At 62.4% G+C, this 17,581-nt stretch overlaps 1 protein-coding gene across 1 annotated transcript; it reads left to right on the forward strand.

Annotated features, from left to right (window-relative positions):
• Positions 1-262: 262 nt before the first annotated feature.
• LOC138687660 (maestro heat-like repeat-containing protein family member 2B) lies at positions 263-16,769 on the forward strand. Its single transcript, XM_069795728.1, has 29 exons — positions 263-476; positions 1,059-1,210; positions 1,539-1,682; positions 2,201-2,293; positions 2,788-3,082; positions 3,541-3,614; positions 3,939-4,058; positions 5,042-5,149; positions 5,343-5,930; positions 6,202-6,343; positions 7,034-7,086; positions 7,526-7,633; positions 7,882-8,001; positions 8,202-8,324; positions 9,157-9,318; positions 9,546-9,668; positions 9,989-10,056; positions 10,399-10,534; positions 10,640-10,735; positions 11,193-11,297; positions 11,523-11,646; positions 12,578-12,684; positions 13,130-13,282; positions 14,391-14,536; positions 14,783-14,945; positions 15,240-15,415; positions 16,030-16,167; positions 16,366-16,477; positions 16,652-16,769. The coding sequence occupies exons 1-29, from the start codon at positions 404-406 to the stop codon at positions 16,700-16,702; spliced, it is 4,053 nt and encodes a 1,350-aa protein (XP_069651829.1). The 5' UTR covers positions 263-403; the 3' UTR covers positions 16,703-16,769.
• Positions 16,770-17,581: the final 812 nt, after the last annotated feature.

Genomic DNA, 17,581 nt, shown 5'->3' on the forward strand with positions numbered 1-17,581 from the left:
CTGGGCCTTGGGTAGAGGTCTGTGATAACAAGGAGAAGGGATCCTCCCCCTCCCTAAACGCCCTGTGTTGAACTGGGGGGCTACGGAGTTGCCGTGCCTCCTTGTTCCGTGCCAGGGCCAGTTGGCAGCTCTGCCTTATCAGCCCGATGCCAGTTCCCAAAGGGTGGGAACCTGTTGGAGACAAACCCGTGGGGTCTTGGCCCCCCACCGTCCTCCCCATTTCCCCAAAGGGCTTCCCCCCTGGGGAAGGCAGCCCGTCCCACGCCCTCCGGCACGTCCTGCGTGGCCCAGCAGCCCCAGCCCTGGCAGGGATGGACCCCAGTCTCCCGTGTCTCTCACCGACCCTCTCGGTCCCTCTGTCCCTGCCTCCTCTGCAGCCCTGCGGTGCATCCCCTTTGTGGGAATGACGCTGCTCGCCCTGCGCGCCGTGCTGACCCAGGTGGGGAGCGGCGAGGTCCTGCATGCCGTCTGCAGTGGTGAGTGTCGGCTCCTTGGCTGGGGTCCTAGGGGCAGGGGCGGCCTTCGATGCCTCCATGTGATCTCAGAGGGAACGTGGTGGGTGTGAGCCCGGGGCAATCCCAAACTGCAGCGAGTGTATAGGAGGAGCGGGGGAAGGCCAGGAGGTTTCTGTGGGCGGGACACGGCAGCGCTGCACGGAGAAACTCCTGGGTCCCTTCCCATGGTTTCTGTTCCCCCGCTTCCCTCTGGGATTAAACTCCCTGCTCTGAAAGGGCGAGTATGAGGGAAGGGAAGGGAAGGGAAGGGAAGGGAAAAGGGAGGGGAAGGGAGAAGGGAAGGGAAGGATGTGCAGTTGGAAATGCTGGAGGGGAAGGGGCCGTTGAGGAGGAGAAGGTGCGATGGGTGTGAGGAGGAGAGAAACGGTGGGGTGTTTGAATCCAGGCACCTCAAGAGCACAGATTGCCCTCGGATCCAGATCTAGTGCTGGGCTGAGCCCTGCCGAGCCTGGGACCGTCCTTAAAGCAGGCTTGGGCGTGAACGCAAGGTACCGTCCCTGCTGCAGACTCTCACATGCTCCCTTTTCCTTTGTCCTGGTGCAGTCCTGGAGCAATGGTCGAAAGGAGTCAGTACATACCTCTGCAGCTGGGAGCAATGCCCCTTCCCTCGCAAGGGGGTAGCACAGTTCTGTGAAGCCATTTACCCGGTCTTCCGCTATGTGGTGGCAAATTGGCTGGACTGCAAGGAGGAAGAGGTGAGAAGTGCTGCTTTCCACGCCTGGGGCTGCAGCAGGGATGTCCGTGGCGCTGGGTCCGTCTGTGCCCAGTGGGGCGCGAGCAGAGGGCCGAGGGGAGGGGGGCTTCCCAACGGGAAGCAGCCGAGCCTTGGGGCCTTTCTGCAGGGAGGGCTGGGGTAGCAGGGTGGGGAAGTGCTCTCTCTCCTCTGGAGCGAGCCCTTCTTCTGCAGGGCAGAAGGGAAAGGGAAACCCCTCCCAGTGGGAAGGGCAGACCGGTGTCCAGGGGATGCTGAGCACTAGGCAGACCTTCAGCCCTCCAAGCGGAGCCTCTCCCTTCCCTCTTCAGGACAAGCAGGCTGTCCTCGGGGCAGTGGCTGCCATGCTGGAGGTCCTTCTGCATGAGGAGCAGTACCGAGAGCATACCTGGGAGCAGCTCCTCTGGCTCCTGCAGCAATACCAGGAGGTCCGAGACAACTCCCGGCTCACCAAGGTGAGATGTTGCGCAGGGCCTGGCGTGGCTGCTGGGGTGGGTCTGCGCGAGTGCTAAGAGGCACTGGGGAGCTGTGGGGTGCCAGGAGGAGCTGGGAAGCCCTTAGAGAAGGAACAGGAAGAGCAGAGGAGGCCTGAGGTTTCCTGGGCTCTTTGGGCAGAAAAGGAGAAACCCGGGGCAGGGCGGGAGGGAGGCAAGAGTCCCTGGGGCTCATCTGCTCGGGAAGGGAGGCATTGCCAGCTCCCTGGGGCTCTGTGTGCAGGAAGAGCTTTGCCCGAATGCCCAGGGCCATGCCCAGTCCCATGCGGCGACTGGCGAGGTCTGATGAGTGGGAAACTGAGTTGTCAAGCCCGGGCTCGGTTCCGAGGAAAGAGACCCTCTTGATGCTGCTCTGCTCATCGGGCTTTTCCCCGGGAGCTGATGTTAGGGGCTCCCCTTATCCCAGATGTGCTGGGTTTCTCCCTTCCCAAGTGCCTTTAGGTGGCTTTAGCCTCCTCTTCCCCCCCGTTCTCTTGTAGAGCCTCAGCTATGTCCTGGAGATACTGGAGGGAGTTCAGACCCCAATGCCGCAGGGCACGGCTCTTGCCATCAGCACCGCTGTGCGCCGCCAGGTAAGGGGAGCCCTGCGCCCTGCCGCAAGCCTGGGGCCTGCACCCGTGATTGCCACGGAGGGGAAAGACCTGCCGGCTGGCAGGGCAGAGCAGGGCGTTCCTCCACTGGGACCTTCCTGCAGGCCTGGAGTATGCCAGGACTTCGATCCGGGTGCCATGTTAAGGCTGCAGGAGGCCTGATCCTGGCTGTTTGGAACGGGCCTGAGGGGCAGCCCGGTTCCCACAGCCACTTCCCTCTCGGCCAAGTCGCAGGAGGACTCTGGAGCGCCAGCACCCTGAGGGCAGCCTTTCAGCGCTGCTCAGCCTCAGCTCCTGGGCAGCCTGGGCTGCCGCAAACCTCTGTGTGTGCCCGGGGCCACCGTGGGGTGGGCTGGGTTTCGGCTGTGGGTCCCATGCCCAGAGTGCCCAGGGAGAGGAGAACGGAGAGCACCATTAATTTTCAGTCCCTCTCAGCACTGATGCCACTTTCTCTAAAATGGATCTTGTTCCCACAGCTCCCTGATGTGACCGAGGAGCCTGGCCCGGCCCAGAAGGCAGTGCTGTCCCGCTGCATCATGCTGCAGGGTAAGGAGAGGAGACTGGGCGATGGCCCGCCGTGCCGTGGCAGCTCTCGCCCTGTCCTTGGCTGTTGGGGACAGCTGCCTGCTGACGCAGAATGCGATTTCTTCCCCGCAGCACGAATGCGCCCCGAGGAGACAGGCATGTTTCTGCACTCCCAGCTGAGCGGTGGGAGTGAGGCCGGTTGCGTGGCAGCCCTGGGCCTGCTGGGAGTGCTGGCCCGCGCTGACGGTCAGTGCCACAGACCAGGGACGCAAGGCAGGGGTTGGGGCTGCTGGGCTGACAGCAGGAACGGGCCGAAAGTGGTGCACCGGCACCCAAAAGGAGCTGCGAAGAGCGGGTCCCCCAGCCGAGCTGACGCCCCGCAGCAGGGCTCTCCCCCGGCAGTTAGAAATGCCGGCACACCAGGGACGACGCTCCAAGCTCTGTAGCACGGGCAGGCTGGTGGGCGGGCAGGTGGGCTGCTTTGCACAGGAGCTGCTCGTACCCGTGCTGTTTCTCTTGTTCTCTCTGTTGCCATGGCCTTCGGTCCCCGTAAAATAGCCTCTGGAAGTGGGGTTGCTCCGGCTACGCCGCTGCTTCCCGTGAAGCCAGTCAGGCCCCGCTCTTCTGTCCCATTGGAAGCTTCAGGGGATCCCTTCTGCCACTGGGGCTCTGCCTCAATGCACACCTCTCCGTATCTCTTCCAGCACCTGCGGCGAGAGAGAAGCTGCCCCAGCTGGTGGAGGCCATGCGCTCCTTGTGCAGTGACCCCAGTGCCCAGGTGAACTGGTTTGGGAAGGGAGGGTGCCGCCAGGGGAGGCAGAGAAACCCTTTCCCTTGGGACAGAGCCAGGGGGCCTGGGGAAGTGCAGGCGCGTTGCCCAGGTGGTGGCTGATGGCTCATCCCTGGGGAGAGCTGGCAGGGCAGAGCGGGGAGGTCTCTGCGCTCTGTGGGGCAAATGCCCGTCCAGCCCGGTGCTGAAGCCCAGCCCTGACGCCAGGAGCGAAAGCTTCTGCCGTGGCCTTGCCACCTCTCTGCGAGCCACAAAGGCGCCAACCCTTTGGGTTTTGAACAGGAGGGTCATAACCACACTCTCCCCTGGCAGGTGCGGAGGGCAGTTCTGGAGTTCAGCAGGGAGCTGCTCAGCTCCGGATCCCAGAGCTGCTGGCCATGGGATGTGGTGGGGCACATCTTCAGCGAGTTCAGCCGGACCTCGGGCAGACTGGTAAGGGCAGAGCAGGACACCCAGGGCTGGTTTTTTTGGCCAGTGCCTGGACCGTGCTGAGAGCTCCATGCTGCAGAGCCATCGGCACTGGCACTGCCATCAGAGCCGCTTCCGAATGGCCGTTCCTCGTGGGCGTCTGTGCCGATGTTGGTGGAGATGTCAGTGGATGGTGTGGGTTTACACCTCGGCATGCCACCCGGCACTGTGGTGCCGAGCTGTGCCCACAGGCGCCTTCGGCAAAGCCGCCTTGCAAAGGGAGGGTCTTGTAGGGGCAGGACATCTTCCATCCTTAAATGCTGATGGACGGTGAGCAAAAGACAGCCAGTGCAGACAGGTGGGCCTGGCTAGAGGAGCTTTCTGTGGTGTTCTCGTGCTCTGGCCCTCCAAAGCACACCCTGCCCATCCAGTAACAGTCTGGGGGCCCACATCCCTTCTGGCAAGGGGACGGGCCGTTTGGCAGTCCCTGTGGTGAGCATTTCCCAGCATTCAGCTGGGTGCCCAGGAGGTGAAAGCTGGGGATGGCCGAGCCTCCCGCTGACTCGCCGAGGACGTTCCCTCTGGCCGCACCTTCCCTCTAGCTGGGAGATCCATGTGCGTCGCTCTGAGGCTCGGGGAGGCTCTGCTTTGGGAGCAGGGCAAAGGAAAGGGCTTCTGGGTGCTCCTCCACATCCGTCGGGCTGGGTGTGCTGCCTCCAGGGCTGGCACTGAGCACAGCCTTGCTGAAGGGCACGTTCCTCACCTCTGCTTTGGTGGCACGACAGCAGCATTTGGGCCCCAGGGGACCGAGTAGACAAGCAGCGGCACTGTCTGCTCCCAGGCTTCCCAGTCCTTCCCAGGGTCTGGGACCCGGTCCTCGAGCTGGGTCCGTCTGGCCATCGGGAGGGAGGCAGGCACAGGAGCAAGAGGAGCACTGGTGAGGCGTGCCTGAGCCTCATCAGTTGGGAGCTGAAGGTAACTGGGGGTTTGCCAACTCTGTCTTACAGGTGGCAGGAGGCCTTTTTGCCTGGGAAAACCCAGAGGATGGAGCAATTCGAGCCCTGTGCCTGGACATCGTGGGCTCACTGGACGTCACTCTGAGAGGGATGACCAAAGTAAGTTGCCCTCTGTCCTGCTGCTGTGGCCACTTCTTGCCTTCAGGACATTTTTCCGTGTGCTCCCCCATGCCCTGAACCTGTCCCCTCCTGCGCTGAAGCGCACCAGGCTCAGGGAAATGCAGACCGTCCTTTTCGTCCTCGCGCTGAGCGGAAATGCCAGTGTGGCGAATTGCCCGGTTCTTCTCTGCAGCTCCTGTGGCCGAGGCTGCTGCAGTACGTGGTGCCAGCCCAGTACAGCGGCATGCTGATCCCGCTCTCCCGCTGTCTCCGAGCCCTGGTTGAGAGACGGGAGAGAGCGGGGTGCGAGGAGGAGGAGGAGGAGGAGGAGCCGGATGCCATGGACTCCCAGGAGCAAGGTAGGAGCCCCAGCGAGTGCTGCTGCTGGGTTTGGCCAGGGGTCAGGCCAGCCCGCGTCTCCCTGCGCCCCACCAGCCCTGAGCAGGAGCCCAGGAAAAGCAAAGGGCAGAGACAGGCTCTGCTGCTGGGCACGAGGGGCTCTGCCCTGCGTGGCCCCTTGCCCGGCGCAGAGGCCTGGCTCTCCTGCTCGCAGCGCTCTCCTGGTGAGCCGGGGCTCGCTCCTGGCCATGCTGGAGCTGCCTTCATCTCCTGCTGGGCAGCCCTGGGGAGCCCCCCAGCCGGCGCTATTGCAGCGCAGCTGCTCTCAGCCCTCAGCCCTGTGTGGGGCTATGGGAGGCGTGAGGCTCGTCGGCTCACCCAGCCTTTCTGCCTCCCCACAGCCCGGCTGCCGGCTCCCCAGGCCCTGCTGGCTCGACTGCTGGTGAGTAGCGGGGCCCTGGGGAAAGAGCTTTTCTGGCCAGGGGTGGTGGGAGATCCCGGGGCAGAGATGCTGTTGAGGCCAGCGCCGGGAGCCCCCAAGGAGGAGGCAGCATGCCCGAGCCCATCAGGGATCCCACTCCGTTCTCAGGGCTGGCAGCGCCCTGGGTGAAGCCATCGGCTGCCTGCTGCCAGCCAAGCGGCACCGAGCTCCCTCCTGGGAGAAGCTGTGGCTCTGGCAGCAGGAGCGACCCTTCTCCCCTGCCCTCCTCTAGGTGGTGGCGGCAGCTCCTTACCCGAGCCGCGAACGCGCAGTCGCTGCCTTGCAGCTGCTGCAGGCCCTCCACGGCAGGATCCACAGAGGCTTGGGGGCGGCGTGGGCGACCGAGATCCCCCTCCTGCTGCAGTACCTGGAAGGTAAAGTGCAGGTGGGGAGGGAGAGGCTGGAGGGGAGGGAGGGGGGCAGGAAAACGCAGCTGCCCGGCGCGCGACGGAGGGCAATTGTCCCCAGTTCCCCAGCACTTGCTCTGCTGCCTTTCCCCTTCCAGGGAGCCGGTGCTGAGGCTGGGGGCAGCTGTCCCCTGGCATCAGTTCGGCCCAGGGGATGGACGGGGCCGTTGATGTCCCCTCGGAGGGCACGTCTTGGCATCACCCAAGGATGGTGTCTGGGAGAGGGACGGGACTGGTGCTCCTGGAGGGGGTGCAGCCCTCGGCTTTGGAGGACCAAGTCCCCAGGCCAGGCGAGGTTTGCAGCAGCTGTCCTCGGCAGTAGCCTGGGAGAAGGGCTGGAAATGGGCAAAAGGCAATGGGTGGTTCGGGAGAAAATGTGTGTTGGGACTGGGTGGTTGGAGTTGTTGTGGGAGCTGCAGTCGCTCAGTGGGGATCTGCTGCGGCCAGTGCGTCCTTCCCCAGATTGAGTCAATGCCTCTGACGACCGCCCCTGGGATCCCTCCTGTGTCTTTGGCCTCGCGAGGGCTTTCGCGTAGGCCCTCTCTAGCCTGGTGGCCTGGGACTTTTGGGAGGTCGGACCGCAGAGGAGAGCGCCGGACTCGTCTTTGGTGTGAGCTTAAACAGCTGCGAGAGCTTTTGCTTCCTCTTGCTTCCTAGGCAGAACTGAGAGCTCCCTGGCCTCTGCAGAGTGGGAGCGCCGTGTGCTTAAGGTACAGCATCCTTGCGGGGGGTGTCACAAATCGAGGGGGGAGAAGAGGGAGCAAAGTTGTGGGAGGAAGCTCGGGGCTGCCTGTGTAGGCACCAGGAGGTGGGGGCACCTCCTGAGCACCCTGCGCCTCCCCCGGCAGTAGGTGCCTGCCCGCTCAAGAGGAGCTGCTGCCTGCACACGTGCCACGGCTGGTGGCTAATGCCCTCTAACGCTGTGGCACGCGCCTTAGCGCTGCCTCCTCCTCTAAGTCCGGCCTGCCGGGGGGTCTCACATGAGGCGTTAGGCGAAGAGGGAAGCTGGTGAAAAGAGGGTTGGGTGGGGTGAGGGAAGAGACTGCCGTTCCCGGCAGCTCTCCCCCGCAGCATCCCGGGACACGTGAGCGTGGAAAGGGCCCTGGCCAAGGTCAGGGGAACGCTGGCTTCCTTTCCCGTTCACACCAGTTTCTGCGAGCGTCGCTGGAGCCCGTGGAGGACAAGGCCTGGACCGTAGGCCTGAGCCAGGAGCTGAGCCAGCGGCTGGGCAGCTCTGCTGCCGGCTCCTGGGAGAAGGTGTGTGTCCTGCCCGGCACTGGGGCTGGAGCTGGCGCTGGTGCTCTGCCCACGCAGGCAGATTTCACTGCTTTCCTTCCCCTCGTCCCCAAAAGGCGTTTCCCCTGGGCTGCCCCAGCGGCTGGCCACAGCCTGGCATCGTGGCCGGCTCTGCCTGCTCCCGGAGGTGGTGGGGTCCATCTGGGGCCAGCCCTCTCCTGACGGGTCGGGCCATGACTGCATCTCGGGCTCGGCTTCTTCTCTTTCAGCTTTTCCTGTACAAGGCTCTTGGGACGGTGCTGGCAGCTTGTCAGGACCTCAGACACGTCCAAGGGCAGGTGCTGAGGTTCCTCCAGGAGACAAACCCTGTGGAGCTGTCTGAGGCCAAGGTGAGGTGATGCTCCTGTCCTGAGCATCCCCTGGATTTTCCTGGGGGAGAGGGAGGGCTGCTCCTGGGCCAGCTCCAGACCTCCTTCCTTTCCCCGTTGCTGCTGTTTCCTGCTTGCTGCAACGTCCTGCCTGGCCACTGTCGCTGGCCACGGCTGAATGCCTGGACTGGAACCGACTCCCCGTTTCTCCGTGGTTGCAGGGAATGATTTCTGTTGTGTCCCACGCTGCCGAGAGCCACTTCCACCTGGTCTTGGACACGGTGACTATGTTCTCTGCCGCTGTCACCAGAGACTGGTCCTGCCAGGGTTCCACGGGCTGGAAGGTAAAGGAACGAGGGGCTTGCTGGTTGGCTTTCCTTTTTTGGCCTTCTTTCCACTTCTACACCTGCAGCAGCCACCCTGTGGCAGCTGCCTTTAGATTAACCTTCTCGGAAGAGCTACCCGAGACCTGTGTTTCAGAGGGGACATCCTGGCCTTGGGGCCCCTGAGGTGTCTTTGGAGAGGATGGGGTTTGGCACCTGGTGGATCAGAGCCACCCAGCTGGGGCAGCTGCAGCAGTTGCTTGCTTGCTTGCTTGCTCGCAGCCGCATTGCCCTGACTTAACTTCAGCAGGAGCTGGTGACAAGGGGGTGGGCACAGTGTGACACTCTGCCCCTTCCTCAAAGCTGAGGGCTGGGAGCAGGAGCCTGGTGAGGTCTCGTTGGCTCTGCTCCCCACCTGGGGGCTGTGGGGAAGCCTTTCTGGGCAGGGCAGGGCCCTGCAGAGAGAGCAGTGCAGCCTGGCCTGGGGAGGTGAGCAGACCGGGCTCATCTGCGCCACTGACCCGCACGGGCTGCACGGCTCTGAGCAGGACCGTGACAGGCTATGTCGGGTACCTGTCCGCAGAAAGGTTCCAGACAGCTCCTCGACCTCTCGAGTCAGTGGTATAACAGCCAGCAGCGTGTGCGATGCTGGCTGCACCTCCTCCCTCTCCGAGAGAGAGAACTCAAGCTGCGGGGTGGGAACAACTCCCAGCCCCAGCACTCGCAGCTTGGGGAGCTGCTGGGAGGTGCTGGGGGAAACAAAGAGCCGGCGAGGGTGCGGGGCAGGGCCTGCCGCAGGAGCCCGCCGCAGGAGTCCCGGGGCTGATGTCTCAGGGCATCTCTGTCGACACAGGTACAGTGGCGGCAGAAGATGAAGAGAACCCGGACCATTCGTGCTGCTCTCATGCGCACCTACAGCGGCATTGCACTGCATGCCCCCAAGGAGCAGCTGCTCACCTATGTGGATAAAGAAATCATGGGCAACATCCTGAGGCTCTCCAGAGATAAAGAGAGGGTAGGAGCACAGGGCGCGTAGGGTGGGGATGCCTGGGTGCCCCAGCTCCGGCCCCTCGGGGCTGGGGTGTACCGAGATGGGCGGTCTCTTCCTAAAGACCTCCCAAGGAGGGGTTTGTCCTCAACGTCCAGATGCAAGCCCTCCGTGGGTTCCCCCTGCCCATGCTCCTCTTCCACCTCTCGGCCCTTCAAAGAGTTCAAGGGGTGCTTTGCTCTCTTTGGCCTCAGGACTTGCAGCTCAAGCTCGCCCTGGTGCAGAGCATCGCCGAGGTCAGTTGTGCCATCCAGGCTGTGGGCGACTGCGGCAGCTTTGAGCTCTCCTTAAAGCAGGAGGCGATGTGCACCCTGCTGGTGAGTGTCCGTAGCTGGAGCCGTCACACGGGGGAGTTTTGGGCTGCGCCATCAGCCTGGTTTCCCCAGAGGCACGATGGCCTCTCGGCTTCACGTGAGCTCCTGGAGCTGTGTCCGCAGCTGGTGGGGCCCTTGGGTGCTGGTACTGGCTGGCTGTGGCTGAGGAGCAGGGTCCCTCCTGCAGTGCCTTTGGGGTTCCGTGGGGGAGATGGGGCAGCGCCTGCCCAGGCCTGGCAGCAGAGCCTGTCCCCGGGGCGGCGGGAGGGCTGTCCCGTGTCCCTGCCCGCTGCCAACTCTGCACTTGTCTCTGGGACTTGCAGGACTGGATAAAGAGGGAGCCCTGGGACTCCCTGGTGTATGGAGTGTTTCAGGCCCTGGAGGAGTTGAGGTGAGGTCTGTTCCCCAGGCTCTGGGCACTCCCAGTGTGCCCCAGCCCAGCTCGAGCATGGGGCCAGGAGCTGCTGGGGCTGTGGAGCGGGAGGGTGTTCCCCATTCCAGGTGTCTCCCAGAAGAAGGGAGCCCCAGGGGTTCCTTAACCTGGGGAGGGGGGGTTGCCTGCTGCCTGGGAGGAGGTAGGAATTGCTGGAGCTGAAGGCAGTGCTCGCTGGCATGGGCTGGGGGGGTTGGATTTGGGGCCCTCGATTAGGAGGGACTCAGTTGTGGTTTAAACCACCCTGGAGAGGGCTAGTAAATCCCCTTTCTGTTTTGTCTCCCTTTTTCCTCTGGCCAGCAAGCTGAGGCCGCCTCTGAGCGGGAAGGAAAATCGCAACCTGCTGGCAGTGTGCTGCCGGAGTGTTTTGTCCCATCCTTCCGAGGAGCAGATGAAAAAGGGAAGGAAGAGTGTGAGGGCAGCTGTGAACATGGAGGTACCCACCGGCCAGTGCCTGCCCACCTCTGGGTCAGGATCCCACCTCAGCACGCCCTGGCAGCCCCCATGATGCATAGCCTCAGCTCTCCTTTGCTGCTTTTAGCTTCTGCACAGGAGAGGCATGGAAGAGCTGGGCCACCTCATAGAAACCCTTCTGGAGGCTGAGGCGACCTCTGCCTGCTTTTGCAAAGTGTTCCACGTGAGTAGCCACGGGGCAACAGGGAAAGGGTTGCCAGGGCAGAGAATCGAGACCTTAGTGGGTGATAGGAGGTGGATACCTTTCCTCCAGACAAATGGGGCTTTGGCTCCTTGCTCTGGGGCTGTGCATCTGGCCGGGGCTGGGGGTCAGGAGCGCCCGGCCACTGCAGCCTCAGGACAGGCAGCGAAGTGGGCCCTGGTGGAGGGAAAGCCAAGAGCCAGCCCTGAGCTGGGCGAGAGCAGCCCTGGGGGGAAGGCCGGAGCAGGGAGACGCCAGCAGGGAAGCAAGACCTGACGCAGGGCAGAGGCGGCTGCAGAGCGCGAGGCGGTGGAGGCTGCAGGGCCGGTGCTTGGTGGGGCGGGGGATGCGCCAGGAAGGGGCCAGAGAAGAAGGGAGAGGGAGAGGGATCTCGGGGAGAGAAAGATTCCTGTTGCGAGAGAGATGTCCCCTGCCCCAGGTCCTGAAGGGCTGGCTCACCTCAGCCAAAGAATGGGAGCGGGAGAGAGCCCTGCGGCTTTGCACCCACGTGCTGGGCGCTTGCAAGGAGCGATGTGAGCTCACGGTGAGTAGGGACCCTCCGCGTGCCCTGGTGCCCCATTCCCACCATTCGTGGCCCTGGAAAGGAGCCCTGCCCGGCTGGGTGCTGGCTTTCGGGGCCCCTGGGATTATGGGGCAGCCCTTCTGCCTGCCCTTCTGCCTGGTCGCTGCCCAGGGAGCAGTCTGGGCAGTAGAGGCGAGCGGGCGCTGGGGCTGCCTGCAACCTTTTTCCTGCTGCTGTCCCCTGCAGAGAGGATGTCCCTACAAGCAGTTCGGCTCCCTGGTGGGACTGCTGGGGTCTCTGACCAGCGACTGCCTGGACACGTGCCGCCAGAGGGCATGGGTCTGCCTTGGCTACCTTCTCCAAATGCAAGGTGAGGAGAGCAGGCGCTTCCCAGCCTTGCTCAGCCCGGTCCTCCCTCCCTCCCTTCCTGGCCTGGCGCCACCGGGGTCCCGTGGAGGGAAGGGGGAGGCAACGTGCTCGGCTGGTTTTGTGCCCCCACCCTGTTAGCCCTCTGCCCCCCTGCCCATCTCAGGAAGGATCCCTGAGAGAGTGTTGCTGAGTCCCACCTCCCCGGGGCGTGCGTGAGGTTGGGTGGTCAGGGCCATCCCTCACTGCTGTCTGAGAGCAGGACTTCGTCACCAATGCTGGGGACTGTCCCCCTCCACGTCTGTCCCTCTCCACGGTCCAGGAGAGACAGAGGGTGGTCAGACAACTCGCTCGGATGAGGTCCCCGACGTTTCAGAGGGTGCCTTCCCCCTCGCTCCCTGCCTTCAGCCTGGAGAGACAGGCAGCTACCCAGGCAGTCTCCAAAGTCATCCCTGGCAGGGAAGAAATCTCCTGTGGAGCACAAGAGAGGAAACCAATTTGCTGCCCAGAGCAAACTGGGCAGGGAGGAGGGATCTGAGCTGCAGGCCCAGAGCGTGCTGCAAAGGGTTGTGTTTGCACCCTTTCCTCTTCAGGCAGCAGGGTCTGCCTGTGCTGAGGAAGTCACAGGGAGGTTTCCTGCCTCCCAGAGACGATGGTGGCCTGTGTGGGAATAGGGGACGCAGCTGCTAGGAGCAGAGGCTGCTGAAACCCTGAAGCCCCAGCAAAAGGTTTAAGGAGGAAGAGGGCTCTTTCCAGCCCGGGATTTGTCAGCCATTTATCGGGCTCAGGAAATCCCGCTGCCCCAAGTTCAGGAGGGCCCTGGCTTTCCCTGTGGCCTTCCCTGCCACCACGGGGGTTCTCCGTTATTGGTATCTGGGGCCAGAGGTTGGCTTTCTGTAGACGTGACTCCTCTTCTCTCCTGCTGTTTGTTCCAGCCAAGAGCATGAAGGTGCCGCAGGCAGATGAGATCTGGTGCCTTTGTGAGGAGCTGAACAGCCTGGACACCGAGGCTTTTGAGGAGACCTGTACCCAAATAACAAAGGTAACTGGCCCCGAAACAGTGGGGTGGGGTGGGGGCCCAGCTCCTGGGCTCCTGCGCGTCTCCCTGCTCCCCTCCAGAGTCTCTGTCTCCAGAGCGGGCTGTCCAGGACAGCTGTTGTTAGCAAGTAGCAGGAGGCTCTGAGGCAAGACCGTCCTTTAGGCACGCTGGAGCAGACACCGTGATGTGTGCGTTTGCACACACGTGTGTGTGCGTGAGTGCTCTTGTCAGAATACCAATTTGGTATATAAGCAAACAACAAGGGGGTAGACGCTTCCAAATCGGTTAGCTGCACCAGATGTAAACAGCACTGTAGGCACAGCAGGAGGGTCAAGAGACTGGCCCCTCCATGACTGCTGAACTAACAGTCCCGTCAAGTTGCCTTTCCTTTCCGAATCGCTGGGGCAGAGCTGTGATGCGGGCTCTCCTGTTCCTGACTTCTCTCCAGGCTGTTTGCAGGTGCATCCCTGCAGCACAGGCTGTGGACTTTCTGACTGCCATCCTGGACAGCTTGCTGCATGTCATGCCCCCACGTGCAAGAGCAGTGAGAAAGTGGGTGTTCATCTTCCTGGTGGAATGCAGAAAGGAGATAGTCCAGGAGGTAAAGGAGAGCTTTTTTTCCATTAGACTTGTCTTTTCTCCTGTTGGCTGTTGCACTACACCCTGTGCAGTTGGCATGGGCTCAAGAAATGCCGCCTGTGTGCCGGGCCAAGGGGCTACCGATGGTCCGAGTCGTGCATTAGCACCCGCTGCTGGCGCCTGCTCCAGCTGGTGACAAGGCTATGGGCACTTCTTGTCCAAAGTCTGCCATTGGTCCGGGTCCTTCCCATGAGTGAGGCACTGGGAGGCACCAGCCTTGCCATTCCTCCCCTTCCTCTGGGGTCACTGTCAGTCCTCCCTGCCCTGGGACCCACCTCACCCTTCTCTTTCTTCACTGGTCCCCAGTTCCATCTACTCTGAGCTTTGCTGGGCATGCTAGGTTTTCCACAGGTTGCATAGTTGTTCATTGCTCTCATTGCTTTCCCCGACTGTGGTGTTACCCAGCCTGTGAGGTGCCCTTCCTTTAGCCACTAGTTGCTGCCCATCTGTAGCCTGGGAGCCTCTGGCCTCGTGCTGTGCCTGCCCTTTCAAGGCTCCTGTTCTCCTCCGCTCACGCTCTGCTGCGCTCCGCTTGGGCTCTAGGGCCACCAGTGGCTCAAGCAGTGCAGACTAACTCAGTCTCAGGAGGGCAGAGGCAAGGAAAAGCGTCCCTGGAGAACGGGGTTCCTCTGGAAGGAGACACGTGCGCTTGCAGAGGCCCTGCAAGGCATCTGCGGGGTCTCAAAGAGCGTGTTTGGTCGTGGTCTTGCATCGCTACGGACACATGGGGAGAGTTAGCCAAGCGTTGAGCGTGAAATGGGTCCGTGTCCTCTGTGTGCACACAGGGCACGCAGCTGCTCATAGGGTTGGGCCCGGGCACATGCAGCGACCGAGGCTGTGCATGTGAGCGTGTGCATGCGCGTGCGTGTGTGCATGCAGGTGCACGATTGCCAAGAGCACACTGGGCTCCAGGTGTGAGCCAGGGTCAGGCAGGGTGGAAGGCGTGAGGTTTCGAGCTGGATCTGGACTCTGTGTCGAGGCAGCAGGCATCGCTCATGTGCCGAATGACTGTGTCTGGGCCCCACAGGAGGGGGTAAAGGAGCCCTTCTTTCTCCTCTTCTTCCATTCAGGTGCCAAAAATCCTGAACACCCTTTACAGCTACATGCAGCAGAGCACCCACAGGCCCTTCCTGCTCCGTGCAGTGTTTCTCCTCACCCGCTTTCACCAGGAGCCTGTAATCAGCAGTCTCCTCCAGAAGAGTCTGCTCATGGACAGGTACGGGCACTACCCACCTCCCCACTGTAGTCAAACAGGGACCCTGCAGCTTCCTTGCCCTGGGGGGGTCCGGTTGAGAAGCAGGTCTTTTTTTTCTGCCCAAGCAGTCTGGAGTGTTGCAAGACTGCGTGCTTGTGTCTCTGCTGTGAGTGGGGCATTGTAAGCCCCATTGCAGGTGAGGAGGTTTGAGGGCACCGCAGGACCGCAAGGATACGGGCTCAGGGGTGAACGTCTCTTCCCTTGCAGTGACACGGTGGAGCTGTGGAGGAGCCTGGGGAGAAGCATCCTTGGGATTCAGATCCTGAGGTGCTTAGTGGAGAAATTAAACAGAGCAGGAAACGACCGCCTGGGGACGGACTCCTCCACTCGTGAGCAGCACAGCTGTCAGACTGCTCTGGAGACTCTGACGGTACGTTCAACGGCAGACACATTTCTGCAGCTTGGCATCTGCTTGCTAACTCACACTTGGGCGCAAGGGAGTCGGGTGCCCTTTGCGGGTGCCCGTGGAGATTCGCAGGGCGCTGTGCTGGCCCGGCCTCAAGGAGTGTGGGGAGCCAGGGCAGTTTGGTACTCCTGAGCCACAAGGCTGTCGCAGAAGTGACAAGTGCGGACAGTGACCCCCCACCCCGGGCAGGCGGGGGAACCAGGCTGGAGGGAAAAGGCCTTCCCTGAACAGGTGGTTCTTGGTCATGTTTCTCTGCAGATCACCCGTGCCATCTCCGAGGTGGTGCTTGCCCTGAGGAGCACGGAGGAGCTCAGGCAACTGCTTCCCCACCTCCTTCCCAGCCTGCTCAGGTGGGCCAGTGAAATGCTGGGTGGGGAGAGGCAGCTTTTGCTCATGACCAGCTGGAAACAACTGCATGTGGAGAAGCCGTGCAGGTAAAGAGCCGAAGGGGCAGATGGAGGGGCTGGCTTCAGTTCCCCGTGCCAAGGCATGTGCCTTTGTGGGGCTGAGGGAGGGCTTGGCCTGCCCCACTTCCTAGATGTGGAAAGCGGTCGTCGTGGTTGGTTTTACTTCTGTTCCTTCATGGAGAAACTCCAGCTCCCAGGCAGGAAGCTCTTACGCAGCTCATACTGCGGACGGCCGTCCTCTTGCCTCCTGCATCCCCTTGTGTGCACAATAGCATTGCACTCCCTCAACGGACCCCCGCTGGAGCAGTGACTCTTGCGGGCACTGGTGTCATTCTTGGCCAAAGGCTGGTGGGAAGAGGTATGAGGTGTTGGCCTTGGTTGACACCTAGCGTGGAGTCAGTCTAGAGGCGTGGCTTTTCTTCTGCTTCGGTGGGTCTGGGGCATGAAGAAAATGCCAGTGTCGTTAGCTGCAGTCTGGAAGGCTGTGAAGCGTCATCCCAGGGCTATTTAGCTCTGCTGCAGATCAGTCTTCCCCTAACCTGCTGCGATTTGAGAGTTCTTGGGGTTTCTGGCGGTGGTGCTGTTTGGACTTGTTTTGTTTGATTGGGTTTGTTTATTTTGCGCTTTGCTTCTTTTGCCAGGATTTTCCTTTCAGCTGTCGAGTTGATGCTGGGCAAATGCATGGCGCAGAAATGGACGCGGCTGCTCGTGAATCGGGGAGTGTGGGCTCGCCTGGAAGACCCCGTGGCTCACCCTGAGGGGGTGCGTCTCCTGACCAGGTAAGAGCCCCAGGGATGCATCTGGCCAACTCCTGCAGGGCTGTGCCCAGGGAAATGGCCGCTGGGACCCTCCCGGCGTGCCCGGGAAGCCGTCAGGAGCTGAAGAATAGTGTCTGCATCGGCGCAAGTGAATTTTGGAGGCCCGGCCTGTGGCCTTCCTGCGTAACTGTGTGTCCCTCGCTTGTGACCCCTGCGCAGCGTCCTGCTCAACGCTGGGCTCGTCTCCCGCTCTCTGGTGAAGAACCTCTTGCCGTGGCTGAATTCCTGCTCAGTTAAACTGCGGATGACAGCTACAGCTTTCTTTGCTGAGGTAAGGCAGGAGATGGGGAAGGAAGGGGTCAGAGGACTTTTACTGAGATACTGCTGCTTGGGATGTCTTTTTTTGTGGGAAGATCCCTGGCGAACAGGTCCCTGGAGCGGGGTGGCCAGGGGAGCACCTGGCCGGGACCAGGTCCCCACGGCGCTGCCTGTGGTGTTGTTCCAGATCTCTCGGGACCGCAGGACGACAGGGACCTCCGAGCGAGGCAGGCACTAGAGGAATCCCTCCGCAATACCTGGCCCCAGCCAGCACCACGGAGTTAATTAAAGCTCATCAAAAGACACCGAAAGGGGAGTGTATCTGTTCTTTCCCTGATAGCACCCCGGCGGTTGGTGAGACAACGTGTGGGTGACACCGAGGCTGGGGGCTGCCAGCTGTGGGGCCCCTCTCAGGTCTTCCCGGGCTGGGGACAATGGAGTCATGCCGGGACAGACCCCAGAGCAGGGGTCTCCCCGTGGGGTCCTGGGGCCTTGCCGTGCCCTCCCACTGCCCATGGGGATCCCCTCGCCACCCCTCCCACCGCGGCACGACCACCTCCAGCACCAGCCCGCGCTGGTGCAGGGAACAGCCCGGGAGAGCCCCGACCGTATCGCCACAGCAGGCTTCGCCCTCCCGGTGTCCCATCACGCTGGGACCCCCCACGGCACTGCCCAGTGACGCGCTGGGGGGAGTAGGGGGCACTGGGGGGAACCGAGGGGGTCACAGGAGGTTACAGGTGTGTGGGCAGGGGGCGGAAGGGGGGCACCGGGGGACGAGTGGGGAACGGCGGGGGGACATCAAGGGTCAGCAGTGGCACAGGGGCCGAGCAGAGGGACGGAGAGTAGCATCTGGCTGGCCCGTCGGACCCCTGCCCGTTAACCCAGGCCCCACTGGTGCTGTTCCTCACCCCCAGCGAGCCTCTGCACATCTGCAGGGGGCAGGGGCAGCTCCACACAGGGAGGCCACCAGCAGAGACGTGGTTTTGTCCCTTGGGCTGCTGTGCACGCTGGCCCGGCTGCGAGCCCACGTGAGCCTCAGCCCCCTGTCCCGCGGGTCCCACCACACGCGTGACCCAAACGGAACGCTCTGCAAAGTTCGCTCAAACGAAGCACGTGC

Source organism: Haliaeetus albicilla, chromosome 11 (assembly GCF_947461875.1).
Source record: "Haliaeetus albicilla chromosome 11, bHalAlb1.1, whole genome shotgun sequence".
NCBI classification, from domain to species: domain Eukaryota; kingdom Metazoa; phylum Chordata; class Aves; order Accipitriformes; family Accipitridae; genus Haliaeetus; species Haliaeetus albicilla.

Excerpts from the sequence above, each read along its gene's own strand:
- LOC138687660 (XM_069795728.1), top strand. The coding sequence starts at position 404 with ATGACGCTGCTCGCCCTGCGCGCCGTGCTGACCCAGGTGGGGAGCGGC. Across the intron at positions 477-1,058 it reads CCTGCATGCCGTCTGCAGTG|TCCTGGAGCAATGGTCGAAA; the intron begins GTGAGTGTCGGC and ends GTCCTGGTGCAG. Across the intron at positions 5,150-5,342 it reads CTCTGAGAGGGATGACCAAA|CTCCTGTGGCCGAGGCTGCT; the intron begins GTAAGTTGCCCT and ends TCTTCTCTGCAG.